This window comes from Zalophus californianus, chromosome 13, assembly GCF_009762305.2.
Source record: "Zalophus californianus isolate mZalCal1 chromosome 13, mZalCal1.pri.v2, whole genome shotgun sequence".
NCBI classification, from domain to species: Eukaryota; Metazoa; Chordata; class Mammalia; order Carnivora; family Otariidae; genus Zalophus; species Zalophus californianus.
In genome coordinates this window covers 10,672,171-10,686,050 of record NC_045607.1, presented here as the reverse complement: position 1 = coordinate 10,686,050, position 13,880 = coordinate 10,672,171, and the positions used below count along the sequence as shown (strand labels likewise).

The following is a 13,880-nucleotide window of genomic DNA, read 5'->3' as shown; positions in this document are numbered from 1 at the left end:
CAGGAGAGAACACAATGTGGGGTGGCCTGATGGCCTGCTGTCAACAACTTTTCCTAAATTCAGGATTGTGCTCAAAAGGCAAATTACTACAGTTCAAAGGCAAAAGAAACCAATTCAATTTTCCCTTCTTAAAAATGAACCTGCTTTGGGACGCTTGGGTGGCTCAGTTGGTTAAGCATCTGCCTTCAGCTCAGGTCATGATCCCAGGGTCCTGGGATGGAGTCCCACATTGGGCTCCCTGCTCAGCGGGGAGCCTGTGTCTCCCTCTGCCTGCCACTCTCCCTGCTTGTGCACGCTCTCTCTCTCTCTCTCTCTCTGACAAATAAATAAGTTAAAAAAAAAAAAGAACCTGCTTTGTAATGACATTAAATTTCCTGAATGTGATCATTTTATCAAGGTTATGTAAGAGAACATTATAAAGAATTTAGAGGTGGAAGGTAATGGTGTCTGCTCCTTCCTACTTACTCTCAAATGATTCCACACAAAAAACTAAGAATAAGAACAATAATAATGTATGAGCAAGCGAGAGCAAGAGTGGTAAAATGTTCACTGACAAATATGAGTAAAGAGCATATATGACTGTTCACTGCACATTATGGCTACTTTTCTGTTAGTGTAAAATTTTTTTCAGTTAAAAAAAAGAAATGAAACCACTAAACAGAAAAAGCTACTTCGCCCTTCCCACCATTTAAAGGCATCAATCAGACAGGGAGAAATAAAAACAGTACTCTGATGGAGGTAACAAATATATTTGAATAAAGCAGTTCAGAACAATTCTAAAATTACTTTAAGTATCTTCATTTTAAAATAATTACAAAGACTCATCCATATGGTATCTGGGGGTAAATCATTCTCCCCAACAAACAGGGAACATCTGTTGTATAAAAACCTTCTAAGAGGCTAGATGACACTATGGAACAGCAAGGTCTCAAACTGGCAATTTCCAAACTATTCAAGGCAGCAGTCTCCTAGCTCTTCAGAGCCAAGTTTACCAAGACAAAAAATGTAAGAGGTAAACAACAGCTGGAAAAATACCAGCTATACATGACCTGTTCAAATTTCTGTACCTAAACAATCTGACTCAGAAATTTAACATAAAAGTTAGAATTTGAAAATCCCCATTTTCTCCTTTTCTCGGTGGTCATTAAAAAAAAAAACTCTTGGGGTGCCTGGATGGCTCAGTCGATTAAGCTCGGCTCAGGTCATGATCCCTGCTTCTCCCCCAGCCCCCTGCTCGCACACTCTAAAGCGTGCTCTCTCTCTCTCAAATAAATATTTTTTAAACAAATACTCTTGTCTAGCATTGAGAACTCAAGTACCAAGGTAAAAAGCTGGTCTGAAAAGAGTAACTACTATTACAGGCCAGGCAGAGGGCCAGATTCTTTATATACATTACTTCTAATTATTACAACCTGGCATATACAGTAAATACTATTGACACCATTCCACAGGTGAGGCAATCAAGGTTCAGAAAGGAATAAAATACCTTTAATCTCAGAAATTAAGAGGGGCCCCCGTCACTCTAGCATAAAAAAAAAAAAAAAAATTCAATGCACGTCCTATATGCATGTTCCTGCTATGAGGCCTCCACTCTAGTTTCCCTCCACTGAAACCTCACCTCAAGACCTACCTGGACCATCCTATTTAATATTATAATCTGCCTTCCACCCCAACACTCTGACGTCCCCTTAGCCTGCATTAATTTTTCTAACTTTTTGTTTTGAGATAATGGCAAATTCACATGCAGATGTAAGAAAGAATACATCGAGTTTCTGTATATCCAAGACCCAGTTTTCCCCAAAAGTAGTTATCTTACATAACTGTAGTACAGTATCACCTGCATTACTTTTCTCTCCTAGTATTTATCACTTTCTAACATTAATATATTTATAGTAGTTGTTGCTATTTTCTGTCTATTCTCACTATAATACAAACTCCTTGCAGGCAAGAATCTTTAAATTTTGTTCACTGCTGTTATCCCAAGCACCTACAAGAGGGCCTAATCCGTAGGAGGAAATCAATAAATATATGTAGAATGAATCAAAGCACTATATTGCCCTGGCTCCTCTAACAGGAAATAGACCAGCTCTTTAAGAGACCACCTTGGTAAATAAGAGGATTCTGAAACATCAGGGAAATTTTACACTCACCCATGGTGACATAAGGCAACTTATCAGTTGATCCATGAGGATAGATGCTGTAGAGGTGAGGTCCAGTAACATCTACTCCCCCCAAAACTAGGGCTGCACCAATGTAACCTTGATACCTGGTGATCAGAGTATGTATAAGAAAAAAAAATAAGTCTACATTGCATCACTGTAACTTAACCAAAAGCTGTTTGAGAAGTCAGACAACAAAAGGCTTTTCTTACACTGCTACTGTTTCATGAAGTGGTTACTATTTTGATGGGAACAAAATGCTGACCAGAAGGAACATAAGTTGGGACATCCACTATCAGCCCATAAAGACTCAATCCTGTGAGGCCCTCCAACATGCCTATTTCCTCAGTCATACAGCTTCCTTTAAAAGAGAATCGTTCTTAGGGCGCCTGGGTGGCATAGTCGGTTAAGTGTCCGACTCTTGGATTTGGCTCAGGTCATGATTTCAGGCTCATGAGATCGAACCCCACATCAGGCTCCAGTGCAGAATCCGCTTCAAATTCTCTCTCTCTCAAATAAATAAATAAATAAATAAATAAATAAATAAATAAATAAATAAATCTTTAGGGGTGTAAAAAAAGAGCGAGAACTGTTCTCACTTTAGAGAAAAGCAACCCAAAGACATTAAGTGCCAGCCCAATCTCTTACAACTGAGCTTGGCTTACTCCAAAATTTATCAGCACCCTTCCCATCACACCTCTCAGGGATCAACTAATCAACTACTTTCAAAGTGAACACTGAGGAGCTGCTAAACTCAAGCTGTTCAAATTCTCAATCTCACCTCACCATAGCCTCATAGGAAAATGGCTCATTTGTCAGTGAACCTTCTCTTTTAAATAAATTCACAAAATTATAATCATAGATGTGAGTTCTCATTGAGTAAAAGAAAAATATTTCAACATGCAGGGAAGTGAATGATGAAATAACTCCACAATAGCCTCTAAACACATTCCTACTGCCCACAGGATGAAGCAATGCCTCTTCAGGAACAGGGATGGGAATATATTCTCCATCCCACCCTACCTCTGTTTAATTGTGCATGTATTTGTTCTTTGGACCCCTCACCTAGGTGGTTTTCTACTTCTACAGATCGCTTTCCCTGTATTTGGTTCCATTTTTTACCATTAGAATTGCTATGCTAAATAAACAAGCTGGATTTAAAGTCCTCCACCACGAGCCTTTAGCTCTTTGGAAAGAAAAATGAAACCAACACATACTGAATTTGCCTAATGATATAATCATTAAAATTGATACAAATAAACACAAGAACCAATCAAAGTCCTAACTGTTGTAGACTGTCGAGACATAACTACTCATCAGGGAGCACTCTTGGTAACCAGAATAGTCAAGTCCAATTATCTCCCCCATCCCTGACTACCAAACTGCTCTTTCACAAAGAATATCCCAAGCGTGCCTGGCTGGCTCAGTCAGTAGGGCACGCAACTGTTGATCTTGGGATTGTGGTTTTGAGCCCCATGTTGGGTACAGAAATTACTTTAAAAAAATAAAATCAAAAGAAAGAAGGAAAGGAAAGGAAAGGAAAGGAAAGGAAAGGAAAGGAAAGGAAAGGAAAGGAAAGGAAAGGAAAGGAAAGGAAAAGGAGGAAGGAAGGAAGGAAGGAAGGAAGGATCTTCCAGTTATAAGTGAAAAAGTAAAGAGCAGGAAAGGATTCTAGAAACAGTCTCAAAAGAAAACAGAGGCACAGAAAGAAAAAAAGAAACTGGTCCTAAGCCACATGAGGTAGTAGCGGGGTCAAGACTAGCTCACAGGGCTCTGGGATGAGCAGTGGGAATCGCCAAACCCACCACTCCCACCCCAGTCCAGGACCTGACCCACTACACCAACTGCCTGCCAGACAGGCTGTTTAAATAAAATCAGTAATAATCAGCTAGTTTCCTTCCAAGCTAAAACATAACTTGTTTGATGCTTTTAAAAGAATCTAAGATATTTTGGAAGTTATTATATTCTTTAGATCCAGAAATTCTACTTCCAGGAATCAAATTCTAAGGATATAATCAGACAAATATGCAGAAATGGATGCACAAGGATGTTTACTCCAACACCATTTATGATGCCAAAAAAGTAGAAACAGAGAACTATTTAAATCAACTGACACAGCTATGCTCTACATCATCCAGATCACGGGATATTTTCTCATACACCACTGATGGTAGTGCAACTCAGTGCAACATTCTCAAGGGTGGGTTTGGCAATATGTATCAAAATGTTAAATGTGCATACCTTTGACTCAATAATTCCATTTCTAGGAATTTATTTTAGAATACAGCATGAGGAATTAATCACACAAGTACCTAAAGGTTCTATGTTCCAAAGGGTTCATGGGATACCTTATGATACCTTAAAACTAGCAATACTGTTAAAGTTCAAAACTGGTTAAATTATAGTACATCTAGAGAATGGAATACTGTGATACCACCAAAAATTGATATTGATCAGTGGTTCTTTAACTTTTAGAGGTCACAGACCCCTTTGAAAAACTGATTAACACTGTGGAACCCTGACTCATAACAAGTGCACATACGGATTTTTTACTATGTCAGGAGGGTCACAGGTCTCCAGAACTCCTCCATGAGCTCAAGGTAGAAACTCTGGACACTGAGCTCTTCTACTAACAGGAACAACATTCACAATACACTATTATGTGAATAGGGTCAGTTACAAAACAACACACAGGATTCCACTGTTATAAATACAAATGTGATAGTATAAAAGGTCTGGAAAAACAGGTCTCAAAGATTTACAATGTATGTGTCTAAGTAACAAAACAGGTGACATTTACTTCCTTCTTTTCACATTTCCAGTGTTGGAAATTTTTATAATGATCACACATTACTTTTACAATAATTTTTTAAAAGGTGATTTTCATTTTGAAATGCTCCAAATGGAAACTATTCAACACACACTGGTAGATGAAAACATCAGGCTGTATTCCAGGATAGAATGTACAACTATGATCCCATTTTTACAGAAGAAACTATGTATTAGTAAATGGAAAAAAGCTTAAAAGGCATATAGTAACCTGCTAGAACCAACTGCTTATGGGTGGTAGGAACTCAGATAATTTTTGTATTTTTTTAGTTTATTCCTATCTTTTATCTTAGGTTTTACTGAGAACGTGTACTAGTAACAAAGAAGGATTCAACGAATGAGTGAGCCAACAACTTAAAAGACTAGAAGTATATACACCTGACCAAAACATGATTTTCCCTGAACTGAAAAATTTTCATTTTTTCTTTGGGCTTTTCAGTATTTCCCAAATTTTTTACAATGAATATACATTACTTTCATAGAAAATAAAAGCACAATTAACATAATAAATAAAGAGGCTCTACATTTTCAAGGAGTTTCTGGAATACAGAATAAGAGACCACAAAGATTTCTATTAGACTAGACTAGGAGGCTCATGCTCAGAGGGAACAAGTAACACATACATCTTCTACATCCAGCCTTCATAAAAGTAAAATAAAAGTACTGCTTACATAAAGCAAAAGATGTCCACTTCTGTTTATCAAACCCCCTTTTCTTACTGATTCACAGACATGGAAATGGATTATTTGGGGAAAAATGGAACAGTAAAAGCAAGATGAATACACCTTGTTCTCTTTTTCAGCCTCTGAATTTAGGGGGACCTAACTGTGCATTAGGCCCTGTACTGGGCATTGTCTTAAGCCTTGCTTCTTTATTCATTTCCTCCTCAAAAGTCAGAGAGTCAGAAACTATTATCCTCAGGGCACCTGGGTGGCTCAGTCGGTTGAGCATCTGCCTTCAGCTCAGGTCATGATCCCAGGGTCCTGGGATCGAGCCCCGCATCGGGCTCCCAGCTCAGTGGGGAGCCTGCTTCTCCCTCTCCCTCTGCCCCTATCCTCTGCTTGTGCTCTCTCTCTCACACCCACTTTCTCTCTCTCAAATAAATAAATAATATCTTTAAAAAAAAAAAAGAAAGAAAGAAACTACTATCCTCATCTTATTGGGGAAGAAACTGAGGCTAAGGTAAGGTGAACTGCCCAAGGTCACACAACTCTAAGTGCTTTAGATGAGACCTGAACCAAACTTCTAAAGTTAAATCCTGGGACGCCCAGGTGGCTCAGTAGGTTAAGCATCTGCCTTCTGCTCAGGTCAAGATCCCTGGGTCCTGGGATCAAGCCCCCGTCGGGCTCCCTGCTCAGTGGACAGTCTGCTTCTCTCTCGGCCCTTCACCACACTTGTGCTCGCTCTCCCTCCCTCTCTCAAATAAATAAATAAAATCTTTAAAAAAGGGGGGGGGGGAGTGAAATCCTATGCTTTTTTTCCCCTTATACCACATTTACGTTTTATGTAACTCAACAAAAATATCAGAAGACACATAATGAACCACAATCATCCTGGTTAAATTTTTAAAATGTTCCTCTCAGGGCGCCTGGGTGGCTCAGTCATTAAGCGTCTTGCCTTCTGCTCAGGTCATGATCCCAGAGTCCTGGGGATCGAGCCCCGCCCGTATCAGGCTCCCTGCTCCGCGGGAAGCCTGCTTCTCCCTCTCCCACTCCCCCTGCTTGTGTTCCCTCTCTCGCTGTGTCTGTCAAATCAATAAAATCTTTAAAAAAATAAAAATAAACAAAATGTTCCTCTCAAAACTGTGATAAAATTTAATTTTTATAAAGTACGTTAAACTAAAAATAATGAAACACTGAAAAAAGTGAATTTAGAATTCCTAAAACATTCTAAAGAGAGATTAACAGAAACACCTATGAGGTTTAGCTAGATGCTTTAAATGACATTGGAAGAAATGTTGAAAATTTGCTATTTAACACAATTGTACAAGTTTAAAAATTGTTTTAAGTGTAATGCACCACAAAAACCACCAGAGGGAGCTTTAAATTTAAAATCAAACTCACAAATGTCTTCAGAAATCTTGACAACAGATGTGCTTTTAACAAGTTCGTACACTGTATTGGGAGAATTTGTTTGATACACAATAATTCTCCAGGATTAGGATGATGACCATGCACATAAATACATGGAAATCACCCACATAAGGGCTCAGTACAGCCAGAGCACGCATTAGGTAGATACCACTAGGCTTCCCGCCCATAGACTCCTCTAAGTCCTGGTCGTCTCGGTTGTAAAGTGGGAACTATGCTACAGACCTTGCTGCATAGCTACACTGCCTCATATCCACTTGCTGAGAGCCTAGGGCCATGCTAGATTCACAGATGAAGACCAGCAAGCTCACAGAAAGGCAAGAGCCAGGTCGGAAGGAAGTCAAACCAGGCAGGAACTGACAGGAGCACATGCTCCCCCTTCTAAAGGCAACATCTGCCACTCAGTTCCAGAAGATTACTGCCACCTATTATCCCAACCTCTTTATGAATTTTTTCAAATGAAGCCAGGAAATAATTAATTAAAAAAAAATTTTAAAGCCAGAAATCCAGATTTTTTTTATTCCAATCTCCCAATTTATAATTATTGGCCACTATTTTTTAAAAAAACACTACGGAGCCCAAATACAATTTCTCTACAAGCTGAATATGGTTTGTGTGCCGCCACTTTACAATCCTGGCTTTCTATTCCTGCTTCCCTCTAATCTCACAGGCCTGGCTGCAGCTGCTGCTGCTTGGGGTGGAGATAAAATGTTTTCTCTAGATTGCTTAATGAATGATGAGGACCAGAATAATAAAGGTCTCCAATCAACTACAAAAAAAAAAAAAGCACCATGAATATAGATTCTACAAATCTACAAAGAAGGAAAAGAAGAGAATCTGTTAAAGGTAATGCAGGTCCCAAAAGGAGAAACCAATATTCTAAGCCACCACTAAATGTCCAGGCTATTTCCTAGTTCTGCTCTAATACACTGCCCCTCTTCTCTCTACGAGGAGCAAATCAGAAAACAGACTTAGAATTTGAAAAAGAGGAGAACTACACAAATGTAAAGCGATGATCTGATTAAGGATGAAAGGGAGACCAAACTAAGAGCAAGCACTGTGGGTGGAAGCCAGCAGGGTGTGAAGGCCAGATCAGGCAAGCAACTACACCTCTGTAAACCTCAGCTTCACTTAAATATTGGAGATGTTGGGGTGCCTGGATGGCTCAGTCGGCTAAGTGGCTGCCTTTGGCTCAGGTCATAATCTCAGGGTCCTGGGATCAAGCCCCTCGTCGGGCTCCCTGCTCGGCAGACAGCCTGCTTCTCCCTCTCCCTCTGCCTGCCGCTCTGCCTACTTGTGCTCTCTCTCTGTCAAATGAATAAATAAAATCTTAAAAAAAAAAAAAAAAAGACTTGGGAACCCTTAAAAAAAATATTGGAGATATTAACAGCCCCTATCTCAGAGGGGCCTATCAAAGGATAAAATGAGATCACGCATAAAGAACTAAGCACAGAGTCTGGCACAAAGAGAAAAATACATGTGCTTTAATATTAATGTTATTATATCCACTCACAGTCAACTACAAATACAATTTTTCATTTCACTGTTATTTTGCCCCTAAAAGAGGGAGGACAAAAAACAACTGTTTTTGTCTATGTGTGTTCAAAGATGAACCAAAGGTTCTGTCCAGTTCTAACTTTCTTACTATAAATAAAAAAAAATTTAATCCAGTAATGCCCTATGCTTCCAGAAATGACTGTTGGTCACATGTGATTTATTCATAGGGAGGGGAAAAAAAAAACAGAACCCGGGGCGCCTGGGTGGCTCAGTCATTGAGTGTCTGCCTTTGGCTCAGGTCGTGATCCCAGGGTCCTGGGATGGAGCCCCGCATCGGGCTTCCTGCTCCGCGGGAAACCTGCTTCTCCCTCTCCCACTCTCTTGCTCTTGCTATCTCTCTCTCTGTCAAATAAATAAATAAAATCTTTAAAAAAAAAAAACAAAACTAGATCCCCAAAATTCAAATACATCATCAAAAGCCTTCTGTTGTTAAAATGGTAACAACTGACTTCTAGAATAAAATGTGTATTTCTGAATACTTTTTCTCTAGCTTCCAGGATCCCCTCAGCTGAAAATCTAAGATAGGAGAAAAAGATACTACAGAAATCCCCATCCTGGAACAAACATAGTGATCCGAAGCAGCACCTCCACCCCAACGTTTATAGCAGCAATGTCCACAGTACCCACACTATGGAAAGAACCCAGATGTCCATCGACAGATGACTGGATAAAAAAGATGTGGGATACGATGGGATATTACTCAGCCATCAAAAAAAAAAAAAAAATCTTACCATTTGCAATGACGTGGATGGAACTAGAGGGTATTATGCTAAGTGAAATAAGTCAATCAGAAAGACAATTATGATTTCACTCACATGGAATTTAAGAAACAAAAGAGAGGATCATAGGGGAAGGGAGGGAAAACTAGAATAAGACAAAATCAGAGAGGAGGCAAACACCATTAGAGACTCTTAACTCTAGGAAATAAACTGAGGGTTGCTGGAATGGTGGTGGGTAGGGGGATGGGGCAACTGGGTGATGGGCATTAAGGAGGGCACAAGACGTAATGAGCACTGGGTGTTATATGCAACTGATGAATCACTGAACTCTACCTCTGAAACTAATAACACACTATAATTGAATTTAAATAAAATTACCAAAAAAAAAAAAGAAAGAAACAAATCCCCACCTGGAACCTTACCTGAAAAGCATCTGTTTCAGCATCCGATTGGCTGTCACAACCCTGGGAAGGCGGCCAGTGGAGAGAGAGTGGAGCTCCAAATTGGAAGAAATGAGCTGGGTTGTCATGTCTGTGTCTGCAGCTGTCCCAGCACCACAGCAACTAAAAAATACAATCAGAAACTTAGCTGAAATTCAATTACCAAAGGGGTCAATTAGAAGTGGAGCTTCTTGGATAACTTCCACTAAGTTTAGGTACACAGAGAGATGTTTCTGAGTATATTCTGCACTGTAACTACCCTGTCTAACCAATCTTAAATAAACATAAAACTGAGAATATGCATCTAGTCCTATGTAATCATATTTTCTGTGGCCCAATAGAACATTTCAAATCATTAGCTTCTGTGCTTCTAACAGAGTCTGCATTTTACTAATCCTAAAAATATATTCAAGTTGTACCAAAGAGCAAGGCATGTTAAAAGCCTTGCAATTTAACATTTACCAAATATTTACTACCAGGTACCAGTCATGACAAAGTGCTGAGAATAAAGAAAATATGACACAATCCTAGCACTTGATTTCAAAGTTGAGTGAAGGAGACAAAAGTAGGCAAAAAGATCTAATACCTCGTATAATACAATATAGTAGCAGAGATACAAAACGCTATGGGAAACAGGAGGAGACAGCAATTAATTCTGATCTTAGAGAAGCGGTCTCACATGAGCTGGATTTGAAAGAATAAAACAACACCGTATAAACAAAAAGGAAAGGGTAATTCTAGGCAGAGGGACTGGCAAAAGCGAAGGTGAAAGAGCTTGGAGATGAGAGGAACAGGAACAGTCTGGGTGTAACTGGAACACAGGGGGATGGCAGCTAAATAAGGTGAAAAGGTAAATTTTTCTGACACTGGGCAAGATCTTAAATATCATGCTACAGAGTTCCAATTTTATTCTGAAAGCAGTGTGGAAATGTGAGAAGTCTTTTGAAATATTTTTAGGGCGCCTGGGTGGCTCAGCTGTTTAAGCAACTGCCTTCAGCTCAGGTCATGATCCTGGAGTCCCAGGATCGAGTCCCACATCGGGCTCCCTGCTTAGCGGGGAGTCTGTTTCTCCCTCTGACCTCTCCCCTCTCGTGCTCTCTCTCTCTCTCTCAAATAAATAAATCTTAAAAAAAAAAGCATAATCATGTTAAAAAAAAGAAATATTTTTAAAGAGGAAAGGAACATAATCAGATCTGTGTTTTGCAAACTCCAATATGGCAAAAGGGCAGATAATAAAGAGACCAAAGGGATGCCTGGGTGGCTCAGGTGGTTAAGCAACTGCCTTCGGCTCAGGTCATGATCCTGGAGTCCCGGGACCGAGTCCCGCATCGGGCTCCCTGCTTGGCGAGGGGCCTGCTTCTCCCTCTAACCCTCCCCGCTCTCATGTACTCTCTCTCTCTCTCTCTCAAAATAAATAAATCTTAAAAAAAATAAAAAATAAAGAGACCAAAGGCAGAGAGATCGTTTAAATGATAACTGCAATAGTCCAGATGAGAAACAAGAATGTGAACTAAGGCTTTAGCGGAGGGAATGGTTTCAAGAGGCACACAGAAAGCAGAACTGGAGACCAAGAGAATTAAAGACTAAAAGAATTAAAGCAAAGGAGAACTTGTGGATGACCAGCTTAGGTGACAGGCAGATGAAAATATCACTTAAGAGAGATAAAACAGAAAATACAAGTTAAACAACAGGTTTTAGTGATGAACAAAGTAAATTCCATTTTAACCCTGACATTTTTGAAAATATGAGCTGTTGAAACTAATTGATACTTACTAAATGTTAGGAGATATGAAGTGTATTTTTGAACAGTTCTTGTCCGCAACAACCATCCCTTCAGTTGCCCTTGTATCTGCTCCAAGAACTATGCCATCCTATTTTTAAAAAAACATACATTTAAAACAATTTCACATATATAAACCACAGCTCTCTACTCTAGTTTAGGAAAAACAATGTTGGCCATCCCGTGTTTTCCCCAAACCTCCACCCCGCACTGAAACTCCTACCAAAAATATTGTGCTATACTTTCAAAATTCAAGAAAAGCCTTGTTAATTAACGTTATAGGTTGAATGCCAAGTAGGTGGTAGGAATTATCATTCCTGTTTTCAAATGAGGCTCACAAATTTAGTGAATTCCTTACAAATCACAGACCTAATATGAGAAATGTCTGGATTAAAATGCAGAAATCCTCCCATTAGAAGAGCCACCTCGGTCGATTTCTTTTTAAAAGACATCACTCTTTAACAACAATAACCATTATTTCTCTGGACCCTTTCAACAATTCAAGGCAGGAGTTATTCGGTCCATTTGATGGACGGTGAAGTGTGGCTGTGAGAAGGAAAGTGACTTGCCCAAAGTTGGAAGCAGCATCAAAGTTAAATGGTTAGACCTGTCTGATCCGAAATCTTGTGTTTTCCCAGCATATATCCCCGGTTCCCAACGTAGTATCTCAAGACAGAAAAGTACTTATCTCCTGTCAAAAATTCTAAAAAGTGAGGAAAGAATGTAAACTGTTGATAAGCACACAAAACCTCCCGACAAATCCTGAAGGACCTTTCCCGACGTATTCTGAAACATGAACCCTTCCTGACAGAGCTCGGAGAAGTAAAAGGAGGCCAAGTGGCCTGGTTCCTGTAATCAGTTCAGTCACTGCTGCTCCTGGCCTGTGCCGGCTTACCTTATAGACCACCCCCGCGATGGTCGTGCCAGTTTTCCGGGCCGCTGGAAGCTTGTACCCTCTCTTCGCAAAATCGGCTTCCAAGACGGCATTTCTGAAAGAAAAGCAGAGAATGAAGCATGGAAGGGCAGGACCACATGGCGCGGCACTGGCACCAAGAGCGTCTAATAGGGAACTCGGGAAAAGAAAAGCTACTATTCGCTTTCAAGCCCATCCGTTCACTGAATCCCCCCAAGACCAGGACTACTGTCGCGTTTTTGGGCGTGCAGAGAGTCGGAGAGGGGCTGCATCTCGCCTCAGGAGACAGAGACGGAGACTGGTATGATGCGCTGGGCAAGGGGAAGGGCGGGCTCGGCCTCAAGAGAAACCCACTCTCAGGCCCTCATTCCCCTGAGTCACACGGGACGCGGGGCACAGGCCTCAGGCCCCGCCGTTCACCCTTCGTTTGGACTTCCCAGATCAGACCGCGGCCCAGCTCCGACCCCGGCACCGCACTCCCACTCCCGCCCGGAACCTGGCCCCGGGCATGGCCGCACCTGCGACAGTTATCAAAAGAGAAACCTCCAATCGGCCGCTCGTAGACTGACACAGCCGCCATCTTCCCGAGAAAGTATTTCCGCCGGAGCGCCGGCAGAAGTGAGCAAAGAGAGCCGAGCACTTCCGGCGCCTGCGGCGACCTGGGCTGGAGGGGCGGGGCAAACTCCGCGCCAGGGCCATTAATCTTAGAGTTATAGGCTCCTAGAGGAGCCCACACACGCTTGGAGTATTTCGCCCCAAGTGGCGCGGAGGAGTAACTAACGCCCGGAGCGGAGAAAGGACTTGTCCAAGTTGGTCGCATAGGAGACCAGACTCCTGTGCACCAGACCAGAACTGTTTCTGCTGTTAATTAGATTCCATGGGGATTAGGAGACAGACACGACCAAGTTCCAGGCACAGCCCCACCGCCTCCTTGCACTGAGCAAGTCCTCTCAACTCTCAATCTCTTTCCCCTGCCGCCAAATGGAGAGAAGAGCTGCCTCAAAAGGCTTCTGTGAAAAGAAGAAGATGAGAAGATGCTCAACATCACTAGTCATTAGGGAAATGCAAATCAAAACCACAATGCGATACCAGTGCACATCCACTAGGATGGCTATAATCAAAAAAGACAGGAAATAACAAGAGTTGGTGGTGACGTGGGGAACCTGGAACCCTCATACATGCCTGGTGGGAAACCATTTGGTAGTTCCCCAGAAAGTTAAACATAGACCCAGCAATTTGTCTCTAAAGTATATACCCAAGAGAATCAAAAGCATATGTTCACAAAAACTTGTACATAGATATTCATAGCAGCATTATTCAGCATAACCAAATAATGGAAACAACCCAAATGTCCATCAGCTGGTGAATGGATAAGCAAAATGTGGTACATCCA

At 41.0% G+C, this 13,880-nt stretch overlaps 1 protein-coding gene across 1 annotated transcript in view; it reads right to left on the bottom strand.

Annotated features, from left to right (window-relative positions):
* The window catches only part of PSMB7 (proteasome 20S subunit beta 7), a 60,387-nt gene extending 47,227 nt beyond the window's left edge, over positions 1-13,160 (bottom strand). The window contains exons 1-5 of the mRNA XM_027616815.2: positions 13,006-13,160; positions 12,470-12,563; positions 11,568-11,665; positions 9,777-9,917; positions 2,151-2,266 (exon numbers count right to left, since the gene is read on the bottom strand). Coding sequence (XP_027472616.1) covers positions 2,151-2,266; positions 9,777-9,917; positions 11,568-11,665; positions 12,470-12,563; positions 13,006-13,067 — 511 coding nt within the window. The 5' untranslated portion in view covers positions 13,068-13,160. The remainder of the gene's footprint in view (positions 1-2,150; positions 2,267-9,776; positions 9,918-11,567; positions 11,666-12,469; positions 12,564-13,005) is intronic.
* Between the last annotated feature and the right edge of the window lie 720 nt (positions 13,161-13,880).